The 19915-nt window shown below is 40.6% G+C and overlaps 2 protein-coding genes across 4 annotated transcripts; both read left to right on the forward strand.

Annotated features, from left to right (window-relative positions):
- The first annotated feature begins 499 nt into the window (after nucleotides 1–499).
- Nucleotides 500–14458, forward strand: maea (macrophage erythroblast attacher, E3 ubiquitin ligase). Of its 2 annotated transcripts, none has more exons than XM_026182246.2 (9): nucleotides 500–655; nucleotides 4207–4389; nucleotides 5991–6194; nucleotides 9470–9592; nucleotides 10170–10246; nucleotides 10356–10464; nucleotides 12013–12146; nucleotides 12297–12492; nucleotides 12629–14458. In XM_026182246.2, the coding sequence occupies exons 1-9, from the start codon at nucleotides 587–589 to the stop codon at nucleotides 12722–12724; spliced, it is 1191 nt and encodes a 396-aa protein (XP_026038031.1). In that variant the 5' UTR covers nucleotides 500–586; the 3' UTR covers nucleotides 12725–14458. The 2 variants fall into 2 exon arrangements, with proteins under 2 accessions (XP_026038031.1, XP_026038040.1); XM_026182255.2 differs by lacking the exon at nucleotides 500–655 and adding an exon at nucleotides 1542–1675.
- Nucleotides 14459–15245: 787 nt separating this feature from the next.
- LOC113030641 (heterogeneous nuclear ribonucleoprotein A0-like) lies at nucleotides 15246–19673 on the forward strand. Of its 2 annotated transcripts, XM_026182280.2 has the most exons (4): nucleotides 15246–16674; nucleotides 17588–17738; nucleotides 18031–18143; nucleotides 19569–19673. In XM_026182280.2, the coding sequence occupies exon 1, from the start codon at nucleotides 15580–15582 to the stop codon at nucleotides 16483–16485; it is 906 nt and encodes a 301-aa protein (XP_026038065.1). In that variant the 5' UTR covers nucleotides 15246–15579; the 3' UTR covers nucleotides 16486–16674; nucleotides 17588–17738; nucleotides 18031–18143; nucleotides 19569–19673. The 2 variants fall into 2 exon arrangements, with proteins under 2 accessions (XP_026038065.1, XP_026038055.1); XM_026182270.2 differs by lacking the exon at nucleotides 17588–17738.
- Nucleotides 19674–19915: the final 242 nt, after the last annotated feature.

The following is a 19915-nucleotide window of genomic DNA, read 5'->3' on the forward strand; positions in this document are numbered from 1 at the left end:
AAACAGTGCAGCGCTCATCCTGGATGTCACCACCTTTCTGTACTTCTTCCTGGAGGTGTATTAGTCTTTTTTTTCCCATTTCATTTCTCAGAGTTGCAAATCTGAAAGTATTGGTGGAAGTTGCACTTGTTTAAATGTCTTATGTCCTTACTGTTTACATCCTTTTTTACTTAGACAGAAATACCCACCAAAATAATGTTCTATACCCAAGTTTGAGGCAACACACTGGACTTCTCTGAAAAGTGAGGAATAATCAAACTACAAAAACGTTTATGTTTAGGAATGCAAGCAAATAACTGTAAGATAGAAATACTTTTCTATTATCCTATTTATTTTTTATTTATTTTCCTCCTACTGTTTGTGTATGTACGTCCGTGCGTGTTGTGCTGTGTGTAAATGTTGTGCACAAGGTTAGGGAGGGAGTATAACTGTCACTTCGTTATGTTTCCATAGTAAGTGCTGAATCCTGAACGTCTTCAGAGTCAGTACTTACACCGTCCCACCAGATGGCGATAGTGAGCGCTGAGCCCATTCTGAGCTGATAGAAAAAAAACACAAACAACCACAAGAAAACCACAAAACCAAGATGGCGGTGCAGGAGACAGCATCTCAACTGTCCATGGCTCTCAAAGTCCAAGAATATCCCACCCTGAAGGTAAACACAAACGCATAATGGTGTATATTGATAGCCCAATGAGTCTGCTGTTGCAAAAATACGCGATGCGTGCTGTGCCACTTGGAAAGAAATCGGAATTAGTCGTTCATTAGATAGCGAGTGAACTCGTCAGGGAGGCTAACGCTAGCTGAATTAGCTTAGCCAGGCACCCAGTGTCCGTAAAGTGCTTGTTTTTATGAACGGATGTAAAAATATGAGTGGTCCCCTAAATGATATAAGCTGGGGGTTAGTTGGTTAGCTTCCTGCTGGGTTAATTCTTTTTATTATGGACTCTGAGTCCGTCAGAGGCCCAAAAGCTGATCGCTTGACTTTTTGTTGGGTTTGGCCTGATTATCCTTTTAACCATGGCTCGTGAGCTCACCTAAGTACCTACCACCTACCTAAGGGTGCATCACCTTAAAGATGGCTGGCCTGTGGGAAGCATGCTTTTTTGTGTAGTGTATGTGTGCGAGTGTACAGCTTGTCTCCTGCGCTGACCTGGACATTTAAAAAAGACACTGGGATAGGAGGTTTAAGGGTTACAGTTTATATGGTTACATGGAAGCAGCATGGTTACTCGCCCCCAGTCAGAGAAGTGACATGCAAACGTGATTGGCCTGCTAACTCGGCCGTTAGCTTAGCTACGGCACTTAAAACCAGTATTTGTCGTGTTTAACGAGCAGCCTGCCCAATTCATAACGTCAAAGCAAGCGAAATCCGGGCTGGTTCGGAGATACGTGGGTTTAAAGCTTTCGGGGGAGGAGGAAGATCCCCTAACCCGGTGCTGTCAGGCGGAGAAGCAGCACTGTGAGTTAGCGCAGTGTCATCAGATTGCTGCTGCTGCTGCCTCTCTGTACTTCAAAATGGCCAGTGAGAGAAATCACAGCCTGCCGCCGCCGCACACACGCACGGTTTTCCTCCATTCCACATAACGCTGCTGCTGCGACACCGCTGCTAAAAGACAGGTCCGGGCTGCTTCCTGTGATCAGGAGAGCGTCGTCATATAAAGACAGCAGGGCTGTGAGTACCGGCGCATTTACTGCTTTTGTGTGGTAACTAATTGTGTGATGTTGCATGATGGATAGAGGCATTTCCTGCTGCAGCTGATGTTAAAATGCCTCTGTGCTGAGCATGCATGGCTTTGGTTTGGGGATGTCTCTGGCTGCTATGGTTGGATGCTGCAGTGAGATGATGGGCACCATTTTAAGACAGGAGTGATGGTTGTAATTGGCATCAAATGGGAGTCTACAGCTGCAGGACAGCAGTGTTGATTACATTTGGAGCTGTATTGAGCAGAATTTTATCATTGTAATAATGCCTGTCCCAGAAACTGAAGAAATACAGATCAGATTAGAACATCTGATCTGTATTTCTGCATTACTAAGCATATATAAAGATCTCACAATTAAGACACAAAGGTATTAAAATGTTGACAGCAAAATGCAGTCAAAATGATAATTAAATCACTTGAGCCTTGTATTGATTATTACTGTGATTGTTATTAATATGTAATGTTTGCTGTTTGAAATGGGCTTCCTGTTGTCTCTTCCAAGGATTCACTTAAAACAATTATGAATGATAACCACCATACTCATATACTGTATGGCTTTTACTGTGATAACAGTCTGCTTTGTGTTCATGGCTGAATTACATGTTCACTCTTGACTAAATCAAGGTCATATCATAAAGGGGTTACTAATCTTAGCAATGTTATAACATCTAGTAGCCAGTCAAATTCAGAAAGGGGATATTTCAGTTTTCCCAACATGCAGCTAAAAATTTTTTGCAGACATGGGCCTTATGGATTATTTAAGAATATGTGTTATTTATTTTATAAAAATGTATCTGAAAAGCTGTTAACAAAAGACTTTATGGCTAAATTATAAAGGAGAATGTGTGCTTCCATGTGTGGTCACCACCCTCAAAGCCTTCTTTTTGAGCCAGGAAAAACCCTGGGTTAGCACAGTCTGTGCCAGCAGGTATGCCATTGACATGACCACCTACAGAAAAAGTTATGAGTCTGTTTGAATTGCCATGAGGATGAGTCTGCCACAGAAAAAATATGTAATCATTTTCAAGCAGCTTTTTAAAAAAATGAGCACCGAGTTTTGTAAAAGTTAATTAGAGCTTACCAATCTACCATTTAGCTACTATATTACTATGTTACCAAAGCCTGCTACATGTGTTTTTCCCCAGAACAAAATCAAAAACATTGACATGTTCAATAAGTGTTGTGAACTGAGGAGACTACACATTTGTGCCTGTCAGCTGGCCAATAACAGCAGGACAATTAATAGATTTATATTAAAAATGTAACACAGACATATTGAAATGACTTTGACGTAATGCAAACTGATTATCTCTAATGACCCTCTCTGAGCCAGGAAAAACCTTTTACCTACGTTATAAATATACCTCGGCTCTTCCTTACATCTTGCTAAAATCATCGTCTTCTGTGTTGAAAAATTTGAGTTGTGAGTACCGGTAGTTATTTGTTGATCTGGGCAACCAGAATATTTGCTGGTCAATAAGTAAGTATAAACCTTGTCTGTGGCGAATCCTGACTCTAATGTAGTCGTCACTGAAAGATATTAGGGAGTGGAGGCTGACATAAAGGTAATGTTTAATCTCTGTTATATTCTGATGGGAGCTGTTAGTGTAATACGAAAAATCCATCCAATAATTTTTTTTGGAGTATATACCAATATGTGGTAAAGTAAGCTATCTGAGAAATGCGGCCCATTTGGTGCTGCATTTTCCAGTTTGTCCCCCCCGATTCCTTCCTCGCCATCTTAGTAATCTGTGACATAAACTTGGCTCTGAGTTAAAAGAAACGCTCCTTTCAATCGGTCAAAGCACTTCTTTTGTTGATCCAGCATGTCAGCAGAGGGAATATCAAGAATCACATGAAACTAGTTAAGTACTTTTATTGTTGTGCAAAGAAAATAAGTACATCATTTAACAAAGCAGGTTTCTCTGAAAAGGACGTGGTTTCGAATGCTTTTTTAGCTTTTTCAAGCTGAGTTTTCAGAAGTTTACAGACTCTGACTGCGCTCCAGTGTGTGCCAACTGGTGAGGGGAAATGGTGTTTTGTTTTTTTCCCCCTTCTCTTTGTGGTCTGGATGAAGTTCTTGAATCTGTTGTGACAGCTTACTTGCTTTTCTAAAATTGAATGACCATAAATTGATATGGAAGTTTTATTTAAAGTGAACTGACGGAGAAAGTAACATTTTTACAGAAATCTGTTGCAGTTTTTCAGTTTAAGTATTAGGAAATGTTTAAGCAAGAGTTTAGCATCATGTTTTTGTTCTTCATTCCAGATGAAACGGCATAAATTAGAGAACAGAACATCTCAAATTAAGGATAATGATGGCCAATTGTTCTGTATCAAGGATAAGAAAAAGTAAAGCTTTAGTATTTAAACAGTTTTCTACCATATTGTCTTGAGGTAATTCACATATTGAGCTATAATCGTAGCTTATAAAATTACACTAAGATGCATTAATCCCCTTGAATGAATGTCTGAAATAGAACATTTATGATGTCTACAGGTGCCATACGAGACTCTGAACAAACGCTTTAGAGCGGCTCAGAAGAACATCGACAGGGAGACGAGTCACGTCACAATGGTAGTTGCAGAGCTGGAGAAAACGCTCAGCAGCTTCCCCGTGGTTGACTCGGTGGTGTCCCTGCTGGATGGAGTGGTGGAGAAACTCAGTGCCCTGAAGAGGAAGGTAAGAGATACAGGCATACACATTTTCCAAGTGTAACAGTCAAGTCCTTCCAGACTGGTAAGAGTGCCAAGTTTCCTTTTAGTTTTAGTGAGGGAGTTTGCAGCTCTTGAACATCATGTTTTTGAAGGCATAAAAGTCGATATTTTCCGCCACCTTTTATGATAACACTTGATTTTATGAACATGCATAGCTTTGCACATGTTCTTTTCATCCCTAACAGTAAATCTCCGATGGCGCTGACTCTCTGCGGTTGCTTGTTTTCTGTTCCACTGAAGCTGACCACACAATAGAGGTTCTATCAGTTTCAACTTTAGCCTTTTCTCTGGAAGCAGTCAGAAGCACTGCTTTTATACAAAAAGGCAATTACAGAGATAATCAGACCCAACAGGAAGATGGCTTTCAAGTGCAACTGTGCAGCTGTATATAGTTCTATCATAATAGTCATCCCTGTGTATGTTGTCATTGCTACACTTACAGGCCTGTGTTTTAAAATGTTTCTGGCATTATTTAAAATCTCGCTTCTGGAAAGAGAGAAAACGGTTTCCAGAAGGCCAGAGAAATCTCAATTTTCCTTGGCAGCTGTTTGAATGCGATTGAGGGAAGAAATAATTTGATGCTTTTTGTAAAGAGATAAAGTGCACGCCTTAAAAGAGGTACTTCAATCGTGCAGCTAAATTTTGGTCGTGCTCTGTGGGCCTTTCTAAGTTACTCGAACCCGTCTGCACACCATCATTTTGCCTAACATGTAAAATAGTGTGAAGAGGTAAAGCAGAACCAACCACCTACATCTTGTTAACCTGGAGTAGAAAAGCTGTTATACATCTATGCATCACACGTATTATCTTCTTTACAAACAAAATCTTGCTTCACGTAGAGCCGACCATGGAAAACCACAGTAATCACTGTTTTAGCAAAAGCACCTCATTAGGTGGATTGCATTTGTTTGCCAAGGAATGCTCCAAGGGTGGCTCGTGTGTTGAGCTGTCAAATCGCACTTTTGCTTTTTTTAAAAAATAAAAAATTTACCTTTATGTCGACATTCTCAGCAGATACAAAAGGTTCATTTTGGGCGGGGGAAGGGGGGGTACTTTAATTGTGTATCAGATGATGTCATTAGACACTGCACTGATTGGGCATCTGAAATCTGAGAAGTGAAAAATAAATCATGCTTTGTTCCATTTCTACCAGGAAAACAATGCTTATCTAAATTGGTGTTATACAATTTTATATTTGTTTCTTTTTCAATTTACTCTAAAAGTACAAGATGTGCTGAAAAGCGAGCCTAGGATTGTAATTATGTGCTGAAGGATCACCGAGTCCTTACTGCATGTAACAGTGGAAAGAAATTACTCCTTTGTGGTTGTGATCCATAATTTCCATCCTGCCATGTCTGTGAAGCAGAAAGCAGCAGTTTTGTTCCAACGAAACTTGAGCAGCGTTCAAGGTTTCTGACTTCTTGGTTTCAGTGTTCAGGGTTTGTTCCTGTTCTAAAGTCAACCATGTTACATGTCATAAACATAATTCATTTTAATTATCCTTCTTAGAGAAACGATTAACAGGAAGCATTTTGTAGCTCTCGTGATTGTGTTTGTGTCCCGTAGGCTGCAGAGTCCATTCAAGCAGAAGACGAGAGTGCCAAGCTGTGTAAGCGTCGCATCGAGCACTTAAAGGAGCACAGCAGCGACCAGCCAGCTTCAGTTAACCTGTGGAAGAAGAAACGGATGGACCGCATGATGGTGGAGCATCTGCTGCGCTGTGGCTACTACAACACAGCTGTGAAACTGGCCAGACAGAGCGGTATAGAGGTAATTACAGGGCTCCTACAGTTCATGTACAGAAAGAGGCAAAGGTTTTGGGTTTTCTGTATTTCTTCATAAATATGACCTGAAATCATTTTTTTAAAAAGAGAACCTAATTAAAGAAATTGTTCTATGATTTACATTTATTTACTGAGGGTTTGATCCAGTATTATGTATCTGCAAGGGGAAAAGGTATTAACCTTTACTGTCAGTATGTAGTGCAGGAGTAATTGCAACTTAACTTCTGATGTGCAGAACTTGTCATTCTGCACATCAGTTTAAAGGACTTTTAACCAGTTCCTTATATACAGAGTGTTTAACTCCAAGAAGGATTTCGCTGATACAGACCAGCTGGTTGGTCAGTGGCAGGCCCTGTTCAGATCTGTGGCAGATCCCTGCTGGATCTCCATCTGCTCCTTGGCTGTTAGGAGATTTAGTGAATACAGCCCTGACTCTTAAAGCAGAATCCATGGTACTGTCCTTGTGTTTCTGTGGCTTTTGGCTATTGAGAGTGAAGGATTATGGATGTTCTGTCTTTGCACATGTCCTTGCATATGGTCATTCAAAACAACAGCAGCATGTGGCACTACGGTGGTGATGATAGGCAGAGGTAGAGTTAAAGGGAGCAAGAGTGGAATTCAGCAGCAGCTTGAAGTACAGGCTGTGGCTACACTGGACAGCTTTCATTGTTCTTAACACTCTGTTTCTTTACACCATAAAAAGCTCTTTGTTATGATTTAGACTTGCAGTTGAAGGTAAACCAAAAAGACCAACAACAGCGCGTACACGAACAAGACAACTTTCCCCACTGCCCTGTGTTCATAATAAACAGCTACAACATGTAGACACCCCTAAGTAGGAATGTGGTTTTACATTAATAATGGATAAACATTAGTTTGTTTATCCAACAGGAAGAGCAGTGATAATGGCAACTCATATTTAATTGTATCTGCAGCGATATTGATCTATTTGTTGATAGGAAATCTAAAATGGGGGTAGTTTTAATGGGAGAACAAGCCAAATGGCCAAAAGGGAGCCTGCATTAGGCTACGTTCACACTGCAGGTGAAAGCGCATCAAATCCGACTTTTTTGACCCTGTGCGACTCATATCCGATCATGGTCTGACAGTGTGAACGGCACAAATCCGATATTTTCAAATCCGACAGGGGTCACTTTCGTATGTGGTACTGAATCCGATACATATCCGATGTTTCAGAAAGCGACTGCTGTTTGACGGTCAAGTCGCATTAAATCCGTCTTTTACGTCACTGACACAAGACAGACGCCAATTATCAGCTCCGGAGTAGACACCATGAACACTTCCTGGCCATCCAGTGTAGATGTCAGTGAAACTGTTGGGAAAAAAAACGTTGGAGAAACGTGAACATTTTATTTGTATCTGCAGATTCTGACAGAAATCTGCAGCTATCCTTTGAAGCAGCGCTCCTCTTAAACAGCAATAAGGATCATTATTAGGCTATTTACATTATTATTTAAATAACAAAATAACTTAAAGCAAAAATTGGGAAACGTAAAGTCCAAAGTCTTTATATTAAGGGCCATCAGTCAAACAATACTGTTGCTCTGGGTCTAAACAGAGCGCGTTGTGTGTGACATCTTCTTTTGCGCATGCGGCCGCTTTGAGCGTTCACACTAGAGCGCGTTTGCTGTCGCATTTTATTTGTAGTGTGAACACGCTGACAAAAAAATTCGGATTTGATCAAAAAATCTGAATTGAGCATCAAGACCTGCAGAGTGAACGTAGCCTGAGAGTACTGTTTCTGTAATGTGGAATCACTACAAGATTAAATGCAGTGTTTTAAACAAACACTGTGAAGTTCATTTGTCTGTGGATAATACTACTGAAAAGCATGGAAATAAATTGTGCTGTCAGTTAAAACTGTCTATTTACAAACATGCCCTGGCCAAACACACCAAAAGCATTACAGTGCTTCTCTTTTTCTGCAAGATTCAGTTGAATGCAGCCCACACAATCAGAGTTTCTGCTGGAAGAACGACTACTTGAATACTGAAGCACAGACATCACTTTGCTATGAATGGTGTGATTTCATGAGCCAATGCATGAAATCTACACAGTATTTTAAAAACCGTGTCACCAAACTAGTTGTAATTAGTGATTACTATACAGGACAGGACGTCCCCCATCCATGCCTGTCTCTAAAACCTTTCCCCTCACTTATTTTACAGTTTTTTGTCCTCGAGATACTGTTTCAGAACATTTTTTTAAATATTTATAATATTTTTTTAATCATCTAAGATGTGTGTGATTTTTGTCTTGGACTTTAATGGCCTCCAGCTGGATACAGAAATTCTGAGTGGCTTCATCGTTTTGAACTGCTTGCTTCAGGTCCTTTCAGAGCATTTGTATTGAATTTGCTCAGCACATGTTGCAAAACATTACCTTTACTCTTTTTAATCCTTCTTTTGTAGAATGACATGTGCTGAGCATTGCTGTCTTGCTGCACGACCCAGTTTGCTTTTTCTTTTTTTTACAGGCACATCCTGACATTTTAGAATTTTGTAGTATAAATCAAATGAATCGCCCCACTAAGGACCGGCAGACAAGGCCTACAAACCATGACTCGAACAGTACAGTGCGTTTCAGATGGGATGAGATTCAGATGCTGGAATGCTGTCTTTTTATTTCTTCAAATGTAGTGTTTATGATTTACACCAAACAGTTCCAGTGTCTTTTCTCTAACAAACAGCAGATGAGCAGCTGTGTTCTTTTGGAAGACCAGTGGCATTCTCCATTCAACCGTGACATGGATAACATTTTTGTTCAGTGTTCTGCTGATGGTGGGCTCAAAAACATGAGCGTGAGCCAGTGTGAGAGGCCTTTAGTTTCTGAGAAGCACGTTACCCGGGGTTACTTTGTCACCTCGGGTACTATTACACATTTTGCTCTCTGAGGAATATTTGTTAGTCAAGTATTCCCAGGGAGGGTAACAATGGTCTTGAATTTCTCTTTTTTTTTTGTACAATGTCTGTCAGCCTCTATAGAGAGTACTCAATAGCCAGCCTAATGAGCATCACGTCCTTGTTTCTGAGGTCCTCGGAGATTTCTTTTGTTTAAGCCATGATTGACTTCATGAAAAATGTGTAGCGAAGATCAGACTTTAATAGATCTCTTCTTCTTTAAATTAATATCCTCATAGCTGTTTGTCAGCTTGTTAGTTAAAAGAAAAGTCTTCTCGTTCACACATACCTTTCACATACAGAAATAACCTGTGTTTTTCTGTCTCTGTTGTGTTTTTAGGATCTGGTGAACATTGAGATGTTCCTCACAGCTAAGGAGGTGGAGGAGTCTCTGGAGAGGCAGGAGACAGCCACTTGCCTGGCTTGGTGCCATGACAACAAGTCCCGCCTCCGCAAGATGAAGGTAGAATAATTAATGATGTTTCAAGGCATTGTTAATACTAGCTTTGATACCAGTGAACCCTGAAAAAAAAACCCTGCTATCAGTTTTTTACATTGCATAGTTTTGGCTCTAATAAACAACAGTCAGCAGTGTAACCGGTTTTTGATGCAAAAAATTAAGTCTTGATTGCTTTTCTTGTAGCTTTCGCTCTGCTGAGAATCTCAGCAAGTTCCCATTTTAATCCCAACATTATTTTATTAGACAGGGTCTGAGTCCTCAGTAGAATTCAGACGGGAGTCAATAATCTGACTTGTTGGCTGTTAATTATTTATATGGACGTGGCTTTGTTTTAGTAAAATTTGGTTTAGTTTATCTTCTTGCCAGTTGGGAAATATGTAAATCAGAAAAACTATAGTTCCAGTTGGTAACAGATGTGGGTTTTTTCCCTGCTCAGTCCATTTAGATGGTAAAATATAAACAGATCATTTTGCTGTTTGTTCTGTCTCGATTTCCATGGACATTATTAATTAACCATGGGGGGGTCGCCTCATTTTTTTAAACTCGATGCCTCCTCTTCCATCTTTCCTTTCTCTGGCAGAGTTGTCTTGAGTTCAGTCTGAGAATCCAGGAGTTCATTGAGCTCATCAGACAAAACAAGCGCATGGATGCAGTGCGGTACTTAAAACACACACACAAATAATTTTTTCACCTGAAGCCTTTTACTCACGTATTTCCACATTTGCAGTTGTGTTACTGAGATTGTGAGTCTCTCTGTGTGTATTAGACATGCTAGAAAGCACTTCAGCCAAGCAGAAGGTGGACAGTTGGATGAGGTTCGGCAGGTGATGGGCATGCTGGCCTTTCCATCAGATACGCACATCTCTCCATACAAGGTAACATTAGTGGTCTTTATCAGTGTGAATGTCTACAAGGATATCATTTGATTTGATCAGAAGTCATTACACAGCAATAGTTTGTGCTTTGGCTCAATAAAGATTTCTCAGATTTTCAGTCAGGCTGATAATTCTGACCTGGTCATTTTTGTTTTGTTTCTGTGTTCAAATATAGATAATTTATGCTTTCTAAAGAAAACTGATATGTTTAGAAATGCTGAAAATCTCTTGCTCTGTGTTAAGAAGAAAGAAAAACACTTGGGAAAATTTTGAGAAAAACTTTAAACTCCATGGGTCTGTCCTCGTGGAAATATTGGTACCACTTTGGGCAGAGCTGTGACCAAACCAGCCTGACTTCTTGTGTGTTTGAAGTAAAGAGAAAGCGCTATAGACACAGACCAGCCACCAGAGGGCCTCCATTGTCTTTTACAAAAAGCTCAATTCCCTTTTTGTACAGGCTTTCAGTGGCACTGCTGTTTTTAATTTTCCACTCCAACATCCTCTGAATTGTACTATGGCACACTGTCACCAAGGCTTTTTTTCTTTCGCTTTTAGGCAAGCCAGTGTAGTGTTTGTGCCAGCTGCTTGTGCCAGAGTTACAGAAACAGCCTCTCTTCCCTGCCAGTATGCTATTAACGGGAGAGCTTAGTAGCTTTCATTATTATCATAGTGTTTTTCCTCAGTGTCATGATTACTTATGATCATAATAAAAGTAATCATAAATATAATCATGCTCAATAAAAATACTGCCAGGGGTAATTAAAAAGGATTAAACTGTAATTAATTTAGACAACGCAGTTACATTACTGATAGGATTACAGTCTCAGCTGTTCTTGGAAAAACCGTTAATCACAATTCACTTGAAATCAACATCGCTGATTAAAGACCAAGTCAGAATCTAAGACTTTCAGTGGGGCTTCTTTTTTTTAGGTGGTCCAGAAAAGAGAGCATTACTGTAATAGACTCTGGAGGAAGTAAAAATGTGTCATAGTGTTGCTATTATTGTTATTGTTGTTGTTGCTATAAAAGTAGCTTAGAAACTGCTCCAAGAAGATAAATGTGATGAATATGTGTGGAATCTTGTGCCCCCCCAGAATATGGTCAGTGATGGTCCAGCCTTGTGAATCAATTTGTTGAGCCACACAAAATGCAACACAAATTTCATTGTTTTAAACATTGAAATTTCAGCTCTTTGTATGTTATAACTTTGCTCTCCTGGAATGGAGAGGACAACAAACCTCTGCTCGACCATAAATTTCGTTTTATACGTGAAGTCTAAGGTGCACCCTGTGGTGTCCCAACATTACTAACCAGACAGGGTGTAGCTTCAGTTGTGTTTTAAGCAGCTTAGCAGACCAAAGACAAATGTATGCCTTTTATACACAAAAGTAGACCTTTTTGTTTAATTCAGACTTTTTTTATATTGTACAAATTATAAAAGCCCCCTGTGCCAAATTAAACGTGATTATTTATTTATTAATTTTTCAGAAATGCAGTTGTAAAAAAAAATCTTCCTTTTATTTTCTCTTTTTCTTTCTGATCTATCAGGATCTGTTGGATCCAGCCCGCTGGAAGATGCTGATCCAGCAGTTCCGATATGACAATTACAGACTGCATCAGCTGGGAAACAACTCTGTCTTCACCATCACCCTGCAGGCTGGTCTGTCTGCCATCAAGACACCGTATCCTTCCAGTGTGTGGTTACTCTTAACCCTGTCATTTCAACTTCTTAAGCTATATGAAGATGGATAGTGCTTTTTGTTCTAAGGGGGGTCTATTCTGTGTGTTATTCCCTAATCTGCATTAATCCTTAACTCCCATTTCCAAACCAGTCAGTGCTACAAGGAGGATGGCACCTCTAAAAACCCAGACTGCCCAGTGTGCAGTAAATCTCTTAACAAGTTGGCTCAGCCTCTACCCATGGCCCACTGCGCCAATTCCAGACTAGTCTGTAAAATCTCTGGAGAGGTCATGAATGAAAACAACCCTCCCATGATGCTGCCTAATGGATATGTTTACGGCTACAATGTGAGTAAACTGCATGATGCCAGCTGGGACTGTATAAAGGTGCTTCCATCCATGTTGAAGCAATTTAAAATGCAGACTTAAAGGATGATAAAGTTTCATAAAACACTCCTTGATATTTCATTATTATCTCTTCCAGTCTCTTCTGTCCATTCGCCAAGATGACAAAGTGGTGTGTCCCAGAACCAAAGAAGTCTTCAACTTCTCTCAGGCGGAGAAAGTGTACATCATGTGATTGCTCGGATGACGCTTCTGAGTATCAACCACATCAGATACGGCCCGTCGCCCATCACCTGTGACCCGGCCTGCTCAGAGCCACCTGTGGAGCTGTGATCCAGTGCCCTTCCTCCCACAGACAAAACCCACATGTCCGTGGAGACTCCACCACCCCAACCCATCCAGTTCCTCTACATGATCAGCTCAAGTTAGCCCATCCAGACCCCGTGCCCCCCCGCCCCCTCCATTTTATCTGACAAACTGGGCTCCTCTCCTTTAAGACTCTGTTTTAGATGTGGCTAGAAGTTGTTTAATCTGATCCATTCAAGCACATGGACTATCAGCATTGTCATTATCTTACAGGCCTTCACACTGAAGATTAGAGAGTAGAGAAAAAGACTGAAGAGTGGAAAAACTGCTAGATAGATGTTTGATTTTACTACAACAAATAAAATCCTGTTGAGGTTACTTTTGACTTTTTTCCTTTTACAAATGTTGTTTGTTACTGAAATAATGTGGCAGAAATGTGTTAAGTCGCTGCTTTAACCATTAACACAAGATTTGAGCCTTTTTTGTGAACAGACATGGCTTCCTAGTCACATCTCCTCCTGTGGTGCATGCTGTCTGCATCGTTTGTCTTATAGCCATGTTTATGTTGGTTGTTAGGGAATATTTTTAAATGCTTCCTTTAAACTACCTAACTGGATTAATTACATTTATCTCCCTCACGATTGAAACTGGAGGATGTTTTGGGCTACAAAAGGCTTCAGTTTTAATGTAAATATTAGGTAGGACTTGATCTTCATTTATAAATTCAGGAGTTTTAGAGAAATGTCATTTTAAAAAAACAAAATATTTGCCATCTGCACAGATTGCTGTGTAAATTTGAGTGTTTTCTCGGGTGTTTAAAACCTGATGTAGCCTTCAATATCCTCAAGTCAAGCGGTTTTTGCTTATAATTTCTCATATCTGGAGAAGCTCGTAGTTTCACAGACAGTAATATAAATTAAGCGGTACTTGCTCCCGTAAAGAAATGTACTAAGTTTTCAGACAAGAAAACCATCTCTGATGTTTTTAGCTTCCAAATGAAAAACACAAAAACAGTCTTCCCATTTTTGGTGTGACAGGTTTGGTGTTTATTTCAGTTTGTTTGAAATTTTGCCTTTAAAAAAAGACATTCTGGGTGATTTTTAGTCAACTGGACGTTGCCTACAGTCTGAATTTCATAACTATTTTCCCAGTGAAGCCTCGATAATAAAGAGAAGGACAATGGCGCTGCGTTACCAGTCTTGTACTCTATGTTGAAGCTGCTTGCAGCACCATTATTACAGGCTTTAAGACCATTTCATTTAATATACATTCACATGCCTTTACTGAAGGTAAAGACTTTGTCTTTCCTTACAAAGACAGGAGGAGGAGAGGAGTCACATTCAACCTTTATGGCTTTCAAACGTACTATAGAAGGACTGGGATATAAAATAATATGGAGAAGGACCTAAAGGTCACTCTGAAAATCAAGCCTGAACACCCAGAATACTCAAAAAATGCAGGTTAACATAATCAATTTTGTGGTTGGTCCTTTCTTCCATCTGTTGTTTTATCAGCAAACCACGAGTCACCTCGTTTGTGTCCATCTATAGTTTGGAGCTGTATCTGTGCAGACACAGACTGTCCTGTGTGTTTGTGTTGGTAGAGTAGAAATGGGGATTGTTTCATGAGCAATATGCCTCATAAAGGTTTCAGTAAACTTTGATTTTGGTGTTTCTTTGTTTGCCGTCTGCTTTGCTCTTGTCTGCTCTGAAATCTGCATTACCATAAGCTGTTGGTAGGTGTGGTTATTCTCTGCACAAGGTAATTAAATCAAGTGCCGTGTCTTTCACCTGAAACTACATCGCCATAGCCCGAGGACGTCGGGATTCGAGGGGAATTGGCCTTTTCTTTGTGTTTGATCACTTACATGGAGATCGTGGCAGGAAAGATAAGGGGAAAATAGGCAGGACGATTGGCTTATCTGTTACAACCGAAACCTGCAACTTCTGCAGAAAACACATCAGCCACTGACAAGGTTTTCTTCTCCAGATTAATCCAGTATTTTTCTCATTTTCTGTTTGACGTGTAAATTAGTGAAAAATAATGTCTGCTACAATTTCACACACTAGTTGAGAGCCTATTCAGTTTCTACAGCCTTTCTTACCTTGATAAATACGGAAGAGGATTAGGGCTGCTGGGGAAAAGTGAGCACGTCTTTTTTCTTCTTCTTCTTTTCCAGAATTCTGAGAAAAAAAGTCAGAATTCTGACTTCAATCTCAGGATTCTGACTTCAATCTCAGGATTCTGGAAAAGGGGGGAAAGACGTGCCCACTTTTTTTTCCCCAGTGGCCCTAATCCTCTGCCGTAGATAAAACCAAATATAAAAATTGTAATTTCATTAGCAAATCTTCCAATGCCATATTTCGGAGAGATAGAAAAGAGAATAAGTCTTTTTTTTGTTCATCCGATTTATTGGGTCATAGCCTCGCACTCTTTAAAATAATGAGGAGGAGATACGCAATACATAACAAGGTTCCCCACCTCCATGTTTTAAGGTCTAAGTTTTTGAGATCGATGTGGTTTGGTAATACGTGAGAAAAGGGTAGCATGGCCAAAACTATTCACTGTAGTTAAGTCTTTTTAAATCATGGGTTATTCATGTATCTTCAGTCTTTTTCTACAAAAGAAACAGCAGTGGACCGGAAAAGGCGGCGCTAATAGTCAGCCTAGCATGTCGTCACAGCGCGTATGATATAAATACAGCTGCGTTCTCCCCCACCTCCATCTTGAGTTCAGAGCGTTGTTGAGGGTGTTCGGGTGTAATCGATTCGCCATTTTTCAAAAATGACCGACCAGCTTTGTAAACTTTTCGTCGGTGGGCTCAACGTGGACACCGACGACGATGGCCTACGCAAGCATTTTGAGCAGTACGGCACGCTCACCGACTGCGTTGTCGTCGTGAACAAGCAGCTCCAGCGATCTCGCTGCTTCGGCTTTGTAACCTACTCCACGCCGGAGGAGGCCGACGCGGCAATGGCGGCTAGGCCGCACACCGTCGATGGCAACGCGGTCGAAGTGAAGCGAGCCGTGGCAAGAGAAGACGCAAACAAGCCCGAGGCCCTCGCTAAGGTGAAGAAAATCTTCGTTGGCGGTCTGAAAGACGACATCGAAGAGCAGCATCTGACCGAATACTTCTCCCAGTACGGACAGGTCGAGAAGTCCGAAGTGATCTCAGAGAAGGAGACCGGAAAGAAAAGGGGCTTCGGCTTTGTGTACTTCACCGATCACGACTCGGCCGATAAGGCGGTTGTCGTGAAATTCCACACCGTCAAAGGACACAAAGTTGAGGTAAAGAAAGCCCTGACCAAACAGGAGATGCAGGCAGCCAACAGAACCTCTATGACACCGAGAGGCAGAGGCGGTAGAGGTATGAGAGGAAATCAAAATGGCTACGGCGGCAGGGATTATGGCGGAAACTACAACTACGGTAATGGCGGAGGCTACAACTGTGGCGGCTACGGAGGGTACGGCAGCGGGCCATATGGGGGTGGCTATGGAGATCAGGGAAGTGGCTATGGCGGTGGCAACGGCTACAATGAGTTTGGCAGCGGCTATGGTCAGCATCCTTCTGGCTATGGCCCCATGAAAGGGCCACCTTTCGGCGGCCAGAGGAGCGCAGCTCCCTACACCAGAGGCGGCGGCGGCGGTGGCGGCTACGCAAGGGGGGGCTACGGCGGCGGCGGCTATTAAATGAGACTGCACGATGGAAAGCAACCCCTACTATTGTCCCACAAATTGCCCTCTCCCCTCAGCCCGGAATTGGACGCCAAGAGTCAAAGCCAGTAACGGGGCGTCTGCCGTGAAATCCAACCATGGCAGAGATACGGACACAAAGACCCCCTCCCCCAAATCATTACGAAGACCTCCAAACCCAAACAGGTAGGAAGGTCACTTCCCAGAACACCTGATTATAACGAGAAGCGGTTGTTGCCGTTCAACTAGGACACATTAAGACGAAGAATAACATCGCTTTTTATTATGTACTCACGCCTCCGGCGTCTAGTTGTCTAGAGTTGAATTTATTTTTTATTTGCGTTCACTCGTTGTTTTTGGATTTTTTCGATGTAGGATTGTTTTTCTGACAAGTTCTGATTTATTTTTAATATTTGCATTTTAAAGCAGTTCGTTTTCGATTTTGTTTTTTTCTGCAGAAAACTTAGTGTGACTTTTCAATGTATGAGGATGAGAAAGCATGTTTATGGTTTTTCATAGCTATGTCATTATTGATAACGGACATGTATTATTTACTTATTGGGTCATTCAGCAAAGGCGGGACGGGATGCAGGACCACTGTTTCCTTCTCCCTTATTGTACCAAACCTCTCAGCCAGTCTCAGTCTAAATATTGTTCATGTTTCCTTTACCTGTAGCAATATCTAATGTATATTGTATACTTTCATGTCTGGAGAACAAAACCTACTGTTAAAAAAAAAAACAATTTGCTATGCTCATGTATGTTCATTTTAAATAAAACGTTATACCACTTAGCTTAGTTATTTTACTTATTTAACCAGGCTTCCTCAAGTTCATCCACAGGTATATAAGTGGCATCACCTTGTTGCTCTTTAGTTACATGGCATCATTCCCACAGTTTATTCCCTTACACTCAGGTGGGTGAAATGGTTAATGGTTGTCTACCCACAGCCAATGCATGTAGGCTTTGTAGGGTGTGACGTTGTTTTAAAATTGTGGTTTTTAGATATTGCTAATAACTCTTTATTTTTCTTCTGAATACATATATTTATGTGGACATGAGGGCTCTGATATTTATCTTTGATTATTCCTACATTTAGGTGTTCTTACTCTTATTCCAGTAGGCTATCCCAGCCAAAATAGCCGTAGCAGTTTGTTTGTAGGCTACATCAGGACCCTGTTGATTACCTGGGGTCGATTGTGATAGGAGTCTGAAATATCTCTTTAGGATATCCACATCCAGCAAACTAGGTATGTAAATCAACCTGTCTTCACTCTGTGTTGGTCATTGTATGGCATATCTTTGAGATGGTGCACACGTGTGCCATTATTTAATTTATCAGCGTCTTATATAGCTAATCTTAAAATAAATAAAAGGGAGGGGTGGGTGGGTTAATTATTTTTTGATGGGGGGTTGGAAGGGGGTCCAAGTATTGTTCCATAATTAAATGAAACGATGGAACAAGTAAATTGGAGTCTCCTCCAGAGAAGCTTTGCTCGGTGCAGAATCTCACCCTGTTGTTTTCTTTCTCATCTCCTCCAGGTTGCTTCTGTAACCTGGGCACGAGGACGGTAACCCCCGAAACGATGGGGGGTGTGTGTCTCTCCACGCTGACAGTGGGGACCAAAGAGTGGTTGTGCCTTCTTCCCCCACAGGTGAAGTCAGTTTTCAGAGGATTCCCCCGGTGTGGTCAAAGGCAGTGTTAATGTGCTTTTTAATGTGAACTGTTACTGGGTTTCCAGGGAATTTTGATTATACAGTACCCAGTGCTACTGACTAACCAGTGTACACCTTTGATGCATTTGTTTTAAAAAAATAAGTACTGAATCCAAATCGGGGTTTTCTAGCCTTTTTGGTCTGGAACACCTTCTAAAATAAAGCGTTTTCTTAGTCCTCGTTAGTGTGTTCTTTTTGGTGTATTTGAGCTTTTACAGTTTTGACTTTCATCTAGGTAACTTATTAACTTGTGTTTAATACCAGAATAAATCCTCGTATGAAAGGAGAACTTGGCATTGAGTAACAGTACCCAAATAAAATTGAGGTCAAGTCTGAGAATTTTCTACTTGATTCAACATCTTGGTTGGAAACCACCAATGTTCATAGGGAGCATGGGCGTTTTTGCGCTGTTTCAAAAGTATTTAACACTTGAAGCTGATAATTGTAAAGCTTTTTAAGATGCATTTCAAGTCAGTCACATGCTTTGTGGGGTTTTGGCCAAAGGGAAACTGTTCAAATGGCTCTTGTAGTTCTGGTTTTACTTGTTTTGCAAGACCAGTAAAAATCTAGTTGATCTTTGTAAACAACACAGTTGACTCTACATTTTTCTACAGAATTGACTTCACATTTCATTTTATTAACTTGCAAATAAGTAATTAAAATAACCCACTTGTCGGGTTTTAATGTGGTAATGGATGGTTGTAAAATTAAAACATGACGGGTCAGTAAATGGAAGGGGTGGGGAATAAAAACATGGGAGATGGTGGCAGACCCCACTGCAGCTCAATGCTTCTTACCTAAATTATTAAAGTGTTCAACAGCTGCAAAGTGGGCTAGCTGTTAAAACGGCCTCCACATTTGACAATGAACGTTAGTCATATATAATTGAACAGAGGGGAGATGATGCTACTTTGTATCAGGTAAAAGCCATAATGCACTCAGAATTTGCATAAACAAACACTGTAGACCAAACTAGTCATCTACACAGAGTGGACTGTTATATTCAGCTATTTGGTTTTTCCAGCACTGCTTTAAGTCTTCAAGTCTGCTGACCACTGTCTAAAAGTGAATCTTGGTCTTTGTGGTTCTTGAAGCAGTTTTCTCAGATTAATTGAAAGATGTTCTAAAGAGCGCTTCAATGATAAAATGCAAGACAATACTTGATGTCTTGGCTTTAATGAGCACTAGAAAATCAGTACAAGAGTTGACTAAAACTCCCACAGTAATCTTAAGTATTTGTTAGGGTTTAAATAATAAAAAATGAAAACCAATCTGAGGTTTTGTGCTGATTTAAAAAGGAACTGCTTGATGTGGTCATGAGTGTAAATTATGCTTTTGTTCTCTTACCTTTTTTTTTTTTATAGGATGATGGTGCTTGGCGAATTCTGATCACCCTGTAGGAAAAGGAAACTTATGTTGGCCTTTCTTTTTATGAATTCACAATAAATCAATATATTTTTGTATATCAACATGTCTGTTATGTTGCTTTTTTACACTGAGGGCAGTCTGATTGCTTGTTTTCAATCTGTTGGGTGGAGGGTTTGCAGAGGTGGGAGCCCAGAGATGTAAAGCTGGTATGTGTTTTTGTTTTAGGGGTGTTTTATAAAACATGCAGAGTGCCCTTCTTTACTGTCCATCCCATGTGTTCCATAATACAGCTTGGATTTCATGGTTTTAACATATGCATAGCACATACTGTGCCAGTTTTGAA

This window comes from Astatotilapia calliptera, chromosome 2 (genome assembly GCF_964374335.1).
Source record: "Astatotilapia calliptera chromosome 2, fAstCal68.1, whole genome shotgun sequence".
NCBI classification, from domain to species: Eukaryota; Metazoa; Chordata; class Actinopteri; order Cichliformes; family Cichlidae; genus Astatotilapia; species Astatotilapia calliptera.

Excerpts from the sequence above, each read along its gene's own strand:
- maea (XM_026182246.2), top strand. The coding sequence starts at position 587 with ATGGCGGTGCAGGAGACAGCATCTCAACTGTCCATGGCTCTCAAAGTC. Across the intron at positions 9,593-10,169 it reads CCCGCCTCCGCAAGATGAAG|AGTTGTCTTGAGTTCAGTCT; the intron begins GTAGAATAATTA and ends TTTCTCTGGCAG. Across the intron at positions 12,493-12,628 it reads GATATGTTTACGGCTACAAT|TCTCTTCTGTCCATTCGCCA; the intron begins GTGAGTAAACTG and ends TATCTCTTCCAG.
- LOC113030641 (XM_026182280.2), top strand. The coding sequence starts at position 15,580 with ATGACCGACCAGCTTTGTAAACTTTTCGTCGGTGGGCTCAACGTGGAC.